This window comes from Sphaerodactylus townsendi, linkage group LG11 (genome assembly GCF_021028975.2).
Source record: "Sphaerodactylus townsendi isolate TG3544 linkage group LG11, MPM_Stown_v2.3, whole genome shotgun sequence".
NCBI classification, from domain to species: Eukaryota; Metazoa; Chordata; class Lepidosauria; order Squamata; family Sphaerodactylidae; genus Sphaerodactylus; species Sphaerodactylus townsendi.
The window spans coordinates 58826656-58838723 of record NC_059435.1 but is presented as its reverse complement, the minus strand read 5'-3'; the positions used below and the strand labels follow the sequence as shown (position 1 = coordinate 58838723).

At 42.3% G+C, this 12068-nt stretch overlaps 1 protein-coding gene across 1 annotated transcript in view; it reads left to right on the top strand.

Moving 5' to 3' along the window:
• The window catches only part of ODAD2 (outer dynein arm docking complex subunit 2), an 88056-nt gene that overhangs the window by 44124 nt on the left and 31864 nt on the right, over positions 1 to 12068 (top strand). The window contains exons 14-16 of the mRNA XM_048510337.1: positions 535 to 645; positions 1464 to 1618; positions 2056 to 2298. Coding sequence (XP_048366294.1) covers positions 535 to 645; positions 1464 to 1618; positions 2056 to 2298 — 509 coding nt within the window. The remainder of the gene's footprint in view (positions 1 to 534; positions 646 to 1463; positions 1619 to 2055; positions 2299 to 12068) is intronic.

The following is a 12068-nucleotide window of genomic DNA, read 5'->3' as shown; positions in this document are numbered from 1 at the left end:
CAAAGGAACAGTCTGCCAAGAAGTCTCATAAAAGCCTCTGTTGTAGGCCACATTGAGCATTCCAGCACATCTGTTCAGTTTCTGTACAGGCAGCAGGTGATATAAAAGGCATTTCTACGCCTGAGACCCTGCAGGGCTGCTCTCTGTCAGAGTAGACAGTGGTGATCTTGTAGTCCAGTGATTTGACTTGGTAGAAGTCAGGTGTTCTACAGCTGTCTTGTTTCCTAAGAAAGGTAATTTTTGTTGGTGTCATTAGCTTGCAGTGGAAGATTACTGGTTGGATCCAGTGCAAAAATCTCTGATCTGCCTAATTTTTCCTTCCCCTCAGCAAAGACTTTCCATCCCAGGAAAGTAACTCGAATTTCATTTTGTGATATATGCATGTTGTGAACATGCCAGGAAACAGTTCATATCAGAGTTCTGCTTAAACTTCTTTTGATGTATCAAAGATCTGTGGTCGTGCTTTGCGATCTGAACGATAGCCATCTTATTTATTATGAATAGCACTTAACAATATTTAACTTACCCTTGTAGCCAAGCTACAGAATTGCAATAAAAAATGAGAAGATGATTGAAAACCTTGTGAAAAACTTGAACAGCGATAACGTGGAACTTCAGATGCACTGTGCTAGTGCCATCTTTAAGGTAAATGTGGCTTTGCTTCTTGTGTGCTACTTCCTGCTAAATGTAAGGCTATCATACTTCAATCACATTATGAGAACACAAGCTTCACTGGAAAAGGCAATAATGTTAGGAAAGGCTGAAGGCAGCGGGAAAAAAGGAAGACCCCAACACGAGATGGATTGAGTCTATAAAGGAAGCCCCTAGTTTGTAAGACCTGAGCAAGGCCTTTAGCAGTAGGCTGTTGGGGAGGGGGGGGACGATGATTCATAGGATTGCTGTGAAGTGACTTGACAGCACTTACACACACATACATATTTGACGCAGAAGAAATCAGGAGTCCTTCTTTCCCCCCTTAAAGTAGCTTTTTTGTGTCTATATCCTTAGCTGTTGTGTGTTTGTTCCTGAAAAAAAAATCTTAATAAAACTAGTTTGAAAACAATAAACTAAAATTATTTTTCTTTCGCAAATAATTATAAATATTCCAATTTTTTAATAATTAAAAGCTTCAAATAAATGCAATTATACTCTTTTTTCATAATAAATCAAGAACCCGTTATTGGTTTTGTTGCAAAAACCTTTCCCTATCTTCAGTGGAGCCCAGATGGGAGTTCTTTGCGAACTCAGCTGAAATGCTTCAAAATTGCATAGCAGCATCAGTACTTACAGGATTGCGCCCACTGATGCTAGGGGAACTGGTATTTTCTGTGCTTGCTTCGTCTAGTTTGATGTTTCCTTTGCATGTTGTTGGGATTGGTAGCAAAAGTTTGGTCTTTGGATGTTATTAATCACAGCTACATTTGTAAACTTATTCTTACATCACTTTTTAACATGTGCTGCAGTGTGCTGAAGATCAGGAAACCCGTGACCTTGTTAGGCAGCATGGAGGCCTAAAACCCCTCGCTACCATGCTTGCTAATTCTGATAAAAAGGAACTTCTGGCAGCCGTGACAGGAGCAATCTGGAAATGTGCCATTAGCGAAGAAAATGTGACCAAGTACGAGTAACATTTTTAGCTTCTTATTCATACATTCAAGTAGCATCTTTTGATTGAATAATGAAAGCAAGCATGGCTCTGTACAAATTGAAAGACACTTTGTTTCGGTTCTAATGTAATAGATTCTAGAAGGTTCAGGCCCCAGTCCCTACGAAAGCCAAGGTAAAAATCCGAGTTTAGTTAGCATCTTTACAAAACTTTTCAGTTCCAAGCATTTTGAAGAAAATGGAAGGCAATTAAATTGTAACCAGTTGGGTAGATAGGCCTTCAAAGGTTAATGTTAGTAGAGAATTTGTGCATCCTAGATGCATTATATTTTCAGAATTCCCAAGGTACCTAAACCCACCTTATGATTTTTTTAAAAGGACTAACTAAAAATGTTTGCTGGATAATTTTTCTCACGCAATTAATCTTGACGTGCCACTATTTTCTTTCAGATTCAGGGAGTACAAAGCTATAGAAGCTTTGGTTGGGCTGCTGACAGACCAACCAGAAGAAGTTCTTGTGAATGTTGTTGGAGCATTAGGGGAGTGTTGTCAAGAACCGGCCAATCGGACCATCATTCGGAAATGTGGTGGCATTCCATCCCTGGTTGCTTTACTCACAGGAACCAATCAGGCTCTTCTTGTCAATGTTACCAAAGCAGTGGGAGCTTGTGCAGTAGAACCTGAAAATATGCAGTAAGTTTTTCTTTTCTTTTTTAAAAAAATGTCTTTTAGCAAATTCTGTTTGTGTTAGAAATTCTGTGTTAGCGAATTCTGTTTGTGCATCCCAAAGGCGTGTTTTGCAAAAGTGAATATCCAGTGAAAGACGCTCCAGATGTTTCACAACATTTTCTTCCTTTTTTTTGCATCACTGTATATTCGTGATGGCTTTGTAGTGAGTGAATATGAAACAAACATTGATTATTTTATTCTTTACTTTGAGATATATGGCCAGCATCCAAACAAGTTACTTCAGCCGTGTCCAAATGGGATTTTGTTACTGCTGTCTGAACAGCATTCCCTCAAGCCAAATCACAAACTGTCCGGTAAACTCCCCGAGTTCCAAAAGTGATTTACCATGTTACACGAGGGTTGTAGTCTGAGAAGCATAATTTCAGATCTCTGAGACAGTGGAATGGCTCTCTGAATATCCTCTGTGTCTAATAGATGTAGAGCTGCAAGCATAAGCGGATCAGCAGAGAATTTCCTTTCCATCGGGAAGATATGCTAGTTATCTTTGTTTTGCATCCATCATTTTGTGGAATCACAAAAGGCAGCGTAGTGCAATCAGATAAGCAATGTGGAGGAAGGCTAACTATTGCACTCTGGTTGTTTTGGGCAGACTACATAGTTCTTCAGAAACTCAACAGCTCTCCTTCTAAAGGAAGAATTTATGGTATGAATGTGTACCTTACAAACATGCTGTATGAGAACAGGCTGCAGAGGAACAAAGCAGATAACATCCACAGGGTAGTCTGTTAATAGCAAAACCCAAAAAAAGGTGTTTTGTGGCACTTCAAAGACTAAATTGTTTTGTTGTTGTGGACTAGAGACCACTGCGTCGGATGCACGAAGGGTGTCCTCATTGCTTACATACATGTGTATGTATGGATTCCAGTTGGTGGGAGTTGGGAGAAAGGTGGACTTGTAAATGCAGACTCACAGTTCAATTTAATATATGGATCCCGCATTCTATTAAAATGTCATTATTTGATTGGAGGGGAACCCCAACAAGGGGGTCAGGAGGACAGAATAAAAGAGGGGGAAGGGTGCTACTCTAGAGACTAGGACATGGAGTAATGGCTTCAAGGTGCAAGAAAAGAGATTCCACCTAAACATTAGGAAGAACTTCCTGACCGTCAGGGCTGTTCGACAGTGGAATACACTGCCTTGGAGTGTGGTGGAGTCTCTTTCTTTGGAGGTCTTTTAAACAGAGGCTGGATGGCCATCTATCCGGTGTGTTCTGATTGTGTATTCCTGCCTGGTACGGGGTTGGACTTGATGGCCTTGTGGTCTCTTCCAACTCAATGATTCTGTGATTCTGAGGGAGGGAAACGTAAGGGGTGAGGGTCTATTGATGTATCACCAACAGCCTCAACCAAAGGCCTGGAGGAACAGCTCTGTCTTATAAGCCCTATGGAACGGCATTAAGTCCCACTGAGCTCTGATCTCCCCAGAGAGAGCATTCTACCAGGTAGGGGCTCAGGCTGAAAAGCTCCAAATATGGTCATCAGGCTGTTGGCTGTCCCACCACTCAGGATGGCCAGTTTAGCATCGGCCAGAGCCCAGACCTTTTCTGTTGTGGCTTCGGTGCTGTGGGATGGACTCACTGATGAAGCCACGCGGGCTCCCTCCTTGGGGATCATCAGGAGGCACTGCAAGACCTGCCTCTTTGCCAGGGCTTTGGAGGGGGTCCGAATTAGCAGGGCTTTTTTAAGGGGTGCAGGAGAAAGAGATTTGGGGTTTGTTGTTTTATTTTTGCCTTTCAGATGAAAATGTTTTTAAACTATTACTGTAAGCTGCCTGGAACCATGAGGGAAGGCAAGATGTAAATGTTTTAATGAAGAAATAAATAAGCATGGGTTGGTGGGTTATACTTTTCTGTTTTCAAGCTCTTTTGAGTGAAATATGTTTGCAAACTCTTCTGAACATCTAGGCTTTTAAAAAAAGTAAATTTGCATACCTGGCGCCATAAAAATGCTTTCCTAAGGTGCTGTTTAAACTGAATGTTTTAGTAGCTTTATATGGAAACTAAACAAATCTGCAATTAATTTTTCTTTAAAAAAAATTACACACCAAGGTATGCAGCAAAGAGGGCAGATATTTTATTAAGAGAGTGCTGATGTTTGACTTGTATAATGTAAAGCTTGTGTAGCTGGAGACCCCAACCTCTACATTTAACGAGACATGTCTCAATCAAACGTTTGGGCAAGCATTTGCTTTCGCTGTAGTTAATACGGGAAAATCTCCACCAGGTTGTGGCGTCCCTCTCTGCTTATGTACCAACAAGGTCAGAAAAAGAGATAGCGATCTCCCCCTCCTGTTTTGCCTAAATCACTTGATATTCCATGTGCGTGTCTAGCGATTCTGATTTCCTGAAAGGGGCATTTGTTTTTATGACTTGGCTGTCACTCAGCGGCAAGATAGTGCAGAAGTGTAAACATTGCTTATGAGAACAGTCAAGCGCTAGAACCATTTGCATCGATGGGACCCTCTCTACGGCGTACTTCACGCAGAATTGTGGATTAATTAATGTTTTAAAATCAGTCTAACAATGGCGGTGCCATTGATTAGCAAAGTAAAACACCCATAAAGGAAAATTGTTAGTTGTACAACTTCAGACGTTCCTGTACTTGGATTCTGGCCTTGTCCTACTTGCACGTCCCCATTAGCAAATTTAACAAGATAATTTTGAAGAAAATGTGAAGACTTCGGAACAAAATGCTTTCTTCTGTTTCTCCCCTTTTCACTGTTCCCCCAGTATTTTTTTCCCTTGTATTGGAAAAAATGGAAATTTGGAGGAGGACTGGAAGAAACTCCTGTGTAATATTTTCCATTTTGGAATAACTGAAATATTTTAAGACAAAGTTTTGTTCACTCAGAATAAAGATTATTGGTGCAAGACAACTTACAATGTTAGATAATAATTTGTGTACTGTAGACATACACAATTTGTTTTCAGGCATATTTTTTACATGTGACTAATTTTGGCAACAGTTAACATGCTACAGTGTGCGTGGTGAAAATACACTATTGAAAAGTTAATTGTTTTCAGTGTTGTAAAACTTAACTTGATATTCAGATGTGGGGCTTGCCCTGTTAGGCTTGTTCCTTTAAAATAATATACTTTATTTTCTTTACTGCATTTACTACATTTTCCTACTTCTCAAGAGTCCCAAGCGGTTTATTTACTTACTTACACGTGCACAGGCATTATAGGGTACAGAAGATTACAGCAATCTCTCTCTCTCTCTCTCTCTTTCTCTCTCTCTCTCTCTCTGGTGCAATTGTAATTTTGCTTGTCGAAAAAGAAGGCATATACCAAAAAGTACAAAGTCAGGCACAATGTATGTTATGTTGTTAAAGCATTAAAATATGTTTAGGCTTAATCAGAAAGAAAGTATTGTATATGTTTCAATTTCCCCACAAATTTCTGGGAATTTTTTGCCTGGATTTCAATATTTCAATATTTTCCCAAGTTTTATACCAACTATGGTCACTACTTCTCATAAATGCTCTCGTATTAATTGAACTAAAAGATGTTTTACTGTAGGTATTGACAAAAGCTTAGGTCCAAATCATTAATTAAGCTTCAATATAGTCATCTTCATTCAGGCCTTCACCATCTCCAGACACAGATTTAGTGCTTCTGCTGCTTCTGTGGATTTAGAGAGAAAGACAATACAGAACTGTATATCATCCGGATATTGGGGACATTCATGAAGGTGATGTTGTTAGCTTGGAGGACAAAATGGAACCTTGAGGTACCTTAAGCAAATGGCCGTAGGGCAGAAATCCCCCAGCAATATTTTCTGGAATCTACCATCAAAACATATCAAAATCATTGTGGCGCTGTAATTCCCATGCCCATTTTAGTTAATAGCCCTGAAGAATTCCATCATCTTTGGTATCAAACACTGCAGCGATTTATTTACTTATCTATTTATTAAAACATTTATATCCTACCTTTCCTCATGGTTCAAGGTGACAATAATATTGTCCCAGGTCGTGAAGGGCTTTAAAGGTCATAACCAGTAGCTTGAAGGTTCTAGGTTTTGGTGCCCCTCATACCTCCCTTTATATTCCCCCTTGCGCACCCCACGTACCTGCATCTTTTACCTACTTGCAAGCCTTCCTGTATCTCAGGCTCAGTTGCCTGTACCACCTCTACACCCTTTCCTCAGCTGCACTGGCCAGTGGAAGAGAGGTAGCGTCATGGCATCCCCCTTGCCTGCTATGGCAGTGCATTCGCTGTATGCAGCTCGACCAAGTGGTACTCGCCTTGCCACTGGGCTTTTTCTCCCTCCGTGTGTGTGGGCTTTTCCAGGGCTGCTTTGGCGTCCGAGTCCACCTGTGGATACATTCCCTGTCAGCTGATAGTAAACAATCTGTTAGGGCAACCAGATCAGTTTCCATACTATAACCAGGTCTGACTTTAGAAAGAAAAGGAGCTGGATGATAATTTTTATCCAAGAACACCTGGAATAGGTTAGATAACTGTAATGTGTTGTACATAGAGCTGTCTTGCAAAATGAAGCTTCAGTTAGTGCAAAATATAGCAGATTGTTGACTTGTGTAAATTACAGGGATCATGTTATGCCCATTTTACAACAACTGCATGGGATTAAATTCCAAAGCTAATGCAAAGAATTGGCCCTGATTTTTGAGCCATAAACAGGGATAGCCAATGATTCACCTACTTCCAGACCTGCCCATCAATTAAGATCTTCCTCTGAAGTGATATGAGCAACAAGACAACAGCATTTTTCAGTTGTTGCTTCCGAATCAGAGAATGCTGCCTGTCCATGTCTCTCGCAATCTGACCGTGTCACTCCCAGTTAGGGAATGCTCTCCATGTTTCTGCCCAGTACAATTCTCCTTAACCTTTCAGGACTAGATGAAGGGCATTGTGACATTTGTACTCCTTTTTATTTTTTTGTCTGATTTGGGTATCAGTCAAGGCCAAATGTACACATGCCCCCCTGATGTGTATTTCAGCCTTTAGTATGCACATGTGAAAAAGTTCAAGGCTTAAAGGACGTCGTATCAGGTTTTTTAATTAGCTGATGGCCATGCAGAAAGATCGATTTACAATTTACATGTTAACCTTCATGTTTTTTATGAGGCACCTGTGATTTCAGATTACAGCTCTTCTGTCAAGACATCTCCACTTTTTTAATACTGAAGCAAATGGAAACAGGGTGATTTCCCCCTTATGCCAGTTATATCTGTTTTAACTTAGTAATCGCCTGCTTCCACCTGATTGCTCAGAGTTTTTCGGCGCTGACAACATGGGTCAAGTGTGCCTGCAACCACAGAGGCCTCTGATTGGCAGTAAATCTCATTATTAGATATTTTTGTGGGGGGGGGGGGGTCTTCTTTTCCAGAAGCACAAGTATGTTACCTATCCAAGGGGGAAACCTCTTCTGTTACACAGCAGTAAGTTGTTTGTTTTAGAATGTATTCTTGGAGCGTCTTTTCCAACTGCAGTTATGTATGCGTTTTAGTGACAACTGGCATTAATCCCATATTCCTTTTAAAAATTGTCGTAGGGTTTTTAATCTCCTTTTTGTGTTTAACTTCAAACTTTGCTTGCGGTGTAATGATTAATGTCCCAAAATAGACAGGATTTTTAAAAACAGCCCAACCAGATGGAGCTTGAGTCTCTGATTTATAATAGTATTTATCAAAAGGGGTTTGTAGCATTTTTTTTTAAAGTTTGCAAGAGTTGAATTGTGGTTTCCCAAAAGATGAGAGGGTGCTTTGCAAGACTGGAAACCTGTAATCTTACCAAGGAGCACAATCTATATAGTCAGTGTAACACTGTTTACATTTGCATATGTGGTCTCAGTTGGCAGGAGACGCAGTCAGGGTTCTCGAGAGTCCTGGCATATCATGGCGTAACAAAAAGGATGATAGATATGAGAAACAGATGTTGAGGGTATACGCATGTGCCTCTGAGTAAGTCTGCTGCTTGTTTACCCTGGAAATATTCAATATCAAATTATTAGTGCACAAAAGTGGTTTGCTGTAGGTTAAGGTTTGTTACATGCTGAAAGAGAGACTTCATTTAGAACTTTTATCTTGGCAGTCAAACAAATACAGCTCTGGCAGTCCAGAAGACCTTTAAAAAATGAGCACATGCATTAATGATTTCTTGGTTAGACAAACAGTGACTCTAAACAATAATCAAGGGCTATGCAAACATATTCCAATATTATACAAGTAATCAGTCGAGCCGTGTGACCAAGACTGCCTTGCATGCATATTTCAGGAAGCCATTAAAGTGGCTTAGGAGCCATATCCTGTCAGGAGGGTTGCCAGCTCTGGGTTGAGAAATACCTGCAGATTTCGGGGGCAGGAATTCAGTAGGGTAGGGTTTGGGGAGTAAAGGGGCCCCAGAGCAGCCATTTTCTCCAGGGGGGCTGATCTCTGTTACCTGGAGATCAGTTGTAATAGTGGGAGATCCCCAGTCACGCCCTGGGGGTTGGCGACCCTGATTTCTGAACATGCTGTAACTTTGGCATACCTCAGTGTTTAAGAACTAATAATATCACCTTCTTCAGGAAGGGCCAAAGCAGCTGAGACATTTGGAGTTCTGTGTTCATAACTCCCAGCATGTTTTTAAAAACTCAGTTACCTGGCACTCAAGGGTCCAGCTAAGATCAGGTCTGTGATGTGACAGTGGGCTGTTGTATACCCTTGCTATCTCCTTTGTTTTCCTGCTCTGCAGTTTGCCCTAACTTAACATGTAAGATTGCCCTATTGGGTTTGCTGTTACCTTTAAGGGCCCATTTACATGATGCAAAATCTAAGAACTTTGAATCATATATGCATTGGGCATTCCATTCCTCCCAGATGCTGTTGGTTCCAGCTCTGTTCAGGACCACAGCACACTTGGATACACAGGCCTTTAGGCTCCACCTTGTGTTATTTTTCCAACCTGAAGGGTGGGGGGAGCTATGCCTACAGGTAAATTTTCTAGTGGTACAAATAATGGCTTTTTGCAGCTGTCACAAATTGAGAAAATTGCTTAGAAGGAGCTGAAGTCCCTTCTCCATATATGTCATGAGTCTGATCAGAATGGAGTCCTGCATGCCTGAGGACATGGAATGTGTGACCCAAAATCCTTGGGGTGGCCATGTGATCTGCCCCAAATTCTACTAAAACCTTTATGCTGCCTTATTTTTTCTCCTTCCTTAAAGTTTTCTACATCCACTCTTGTCTTTGGGTTTAGGAGAATGAATTGTCCTCATGTATACCTTCTCTAGACTTTCCAGAGGGTGTTTTCGCTCACTTGATTGATTGTAGCAATATCCTTCTCTTTTTTCTACCATGGAATTGCGGTTGCCCTCCCCAAAAGATTTTTACAGAGGCTATATGGTTTGTTGTTTCTACCTTGGAACCTATTTCTCAGACAGTGATCTTAAACAAGACAACTTCAGGCTTGGTGATCCATAAGTTATTTGGGTCTTGTGGGATTCATTCCCTGCCGTTCTTCTTAAGAGGAAGAGGAAAATTCTTACCAAATAAATTTCATAGTATTCTGTGTCCACCCCAGTTAGTTACTTAAATCCTGGTCTGATAGCATCCTATCCCCTCGGAGCCCCTCGGGGACAGGGCGGTATAAAAGCTGAAAGTATAAATAAATAAAAATAAATAAATAAATAAAAAATATCCTTGTTCTACTCTGTTTTAAAAAAATGGGAAAGGGCTAAATCCTAGTCTGTTGTCTGTTTTGTAAATTATTAGGCCCAGCTGCAACGTTATTATTTCTGTTTATGGCTGTTTCATTTAAAGAGTATAAGTCTGGAGGCAAAGTTCCAGGCTCTACAGAAAGGGAATAATTTATCTCTTGATGTTCTCAAACTGTTCTGAATGAGGATGAAAGTAGTTCTTACTTGCAGGATCAAATTTTTCAGGGGACAGAAAAGATGGAACTGCCGAAAGACTGGTGCAATAATAAGGGATGAGCAAAAGACACGGTTTGAAGTGATTCATGCTTGAAGTGATTCATCTCAAGATCTGAATTTCACAGATAACTGTGTTACAGTATCATGCTAACTCTATTGAGGATGACACTGTTAACTCTGTTGCAAGTAACAGCGGAACAGGAGTGTAATGGTACCTTAAAGATTAACAAGATTTTGTTCCAGTGGAAACTATCCTCAGGTGAAGCATCAGATGCAGTGCCTGTGGAAAGATGAAGCATTTCTTACTGGTCTTACAACGTGGTTAAGAGTAGGTGGATTAGAATCTGGAGAACCAGGTTTGATTCCCCACACATCTACATGAGTGACAGAGGCTTATCTGGTGAACCAGATGTGTTTCCGCACTCCTAGATTCCTGCTGGGTGACCTTTGGCTAGTCACAGACCTTGGGCTACTCTTTGGAACTCTCTCAGCCCCACCTACCTCACCAGGTGTATGTTGTGGGGAGGGGAAGTGAAAGGAGCTTGTAAGCTACCTTGAGTCTCCTTGCAGGAGAGAAAGGTGGGGTATAAATCCAAACTACTCCTCTACATTTATTTATTGCTGGATTTATATCCCACCTTCCTTCCAAATGGGAACACAAAGCACCTTACATTGTTCTCCTCTCCTCTGTTTTATCCTCGTAGCAACCTTGTGAGGTCGAGACTTGGTAACCGGCCCAAGGTCACCCAGGAAGCTTCCAAGGCAGAGGGAGGATTTGAACCTGGGTTTCCCAGATCCTACTTTTGACCATTTAACCAGTCGGTACAGGGATTTGTAGCCAGCAGGGTAATCCACGTGCAGAAGGAGTGGTACCAGTGATGGGTAAAGGAAGATAGGAAAGCAAAACCCAGGCCGTTTCCGCACGAAGGCGGAAACGGCCGGGTCAGCGTTTATGACGCCGACCCGACGACGCTGGGACCGTCCGCATGGACGGTCCTGGGAACAGCTGGGCAGCCGGCGCCACGGAGCGCCGGCACCCTGCCGATCCGGCATGTCCCCGGGCCTCCGGCGCGTCGCCGAGGCCTGGGGACACGCCCCCCTGGCCCTGCGCGCCTGCTCCAGCGGCGCAGGGCAGGGGGGCGTGTCCCCAGGCCTCGGCGACACGCCGGAGGCCCGGGGACAAGGTAAGTGCCAGGTGGGGGAGGTGGCATGAAGCCGCTGCCGTTCGCTCGGCAGTGGCTTCACAGCGGCGTTTCCCCAAAAAGAGCGCTGGGAAGCGCTCTGGGGAAACGCCGGCTTCAGGCCGGCCGGGCGGCGCGAGGGCAGCGCGGCTGCGTTGCAGCTGCGCCCCCCGTGCGAATGGCAGCCTGGAGATGGCGTTTTTACCGTCTCCAGGCTGCCATGAATTGCCCGTGCGGAAATGGCCCAAGGTCTTTTAATGTTGCAACTTCCATAACAGTTGTATTTCAATGTATATTTTGCAGGGAAGTGCATAAGACTGGGAGATATTCCAAAAGACAATTAACTGCAGTCCTAAAGATGGTCATGCTCTTCTCTATCCACTGAAATCACTTGGTTTAAAAGGGTATAAATATGTTTAGGATCACACTGTCAGTCCAGGGTGCCACAGATTATCTTCTTATGCGAGCTAATACAGATTTTTGGTCTGGGAAGCAGGTGTTGAATTCCTAATCATTTATGACTCGCTGGATGGTTTTCATCAAATAGCTTGTTCGCGGTGTAGTTCAGTTTCCTGAGAATCTGAGAGTATGAACGGTCTACCTCTCAAGACTGGTGGAAGAAGCAGCAAGACATTCTGTCACTCTGCATACT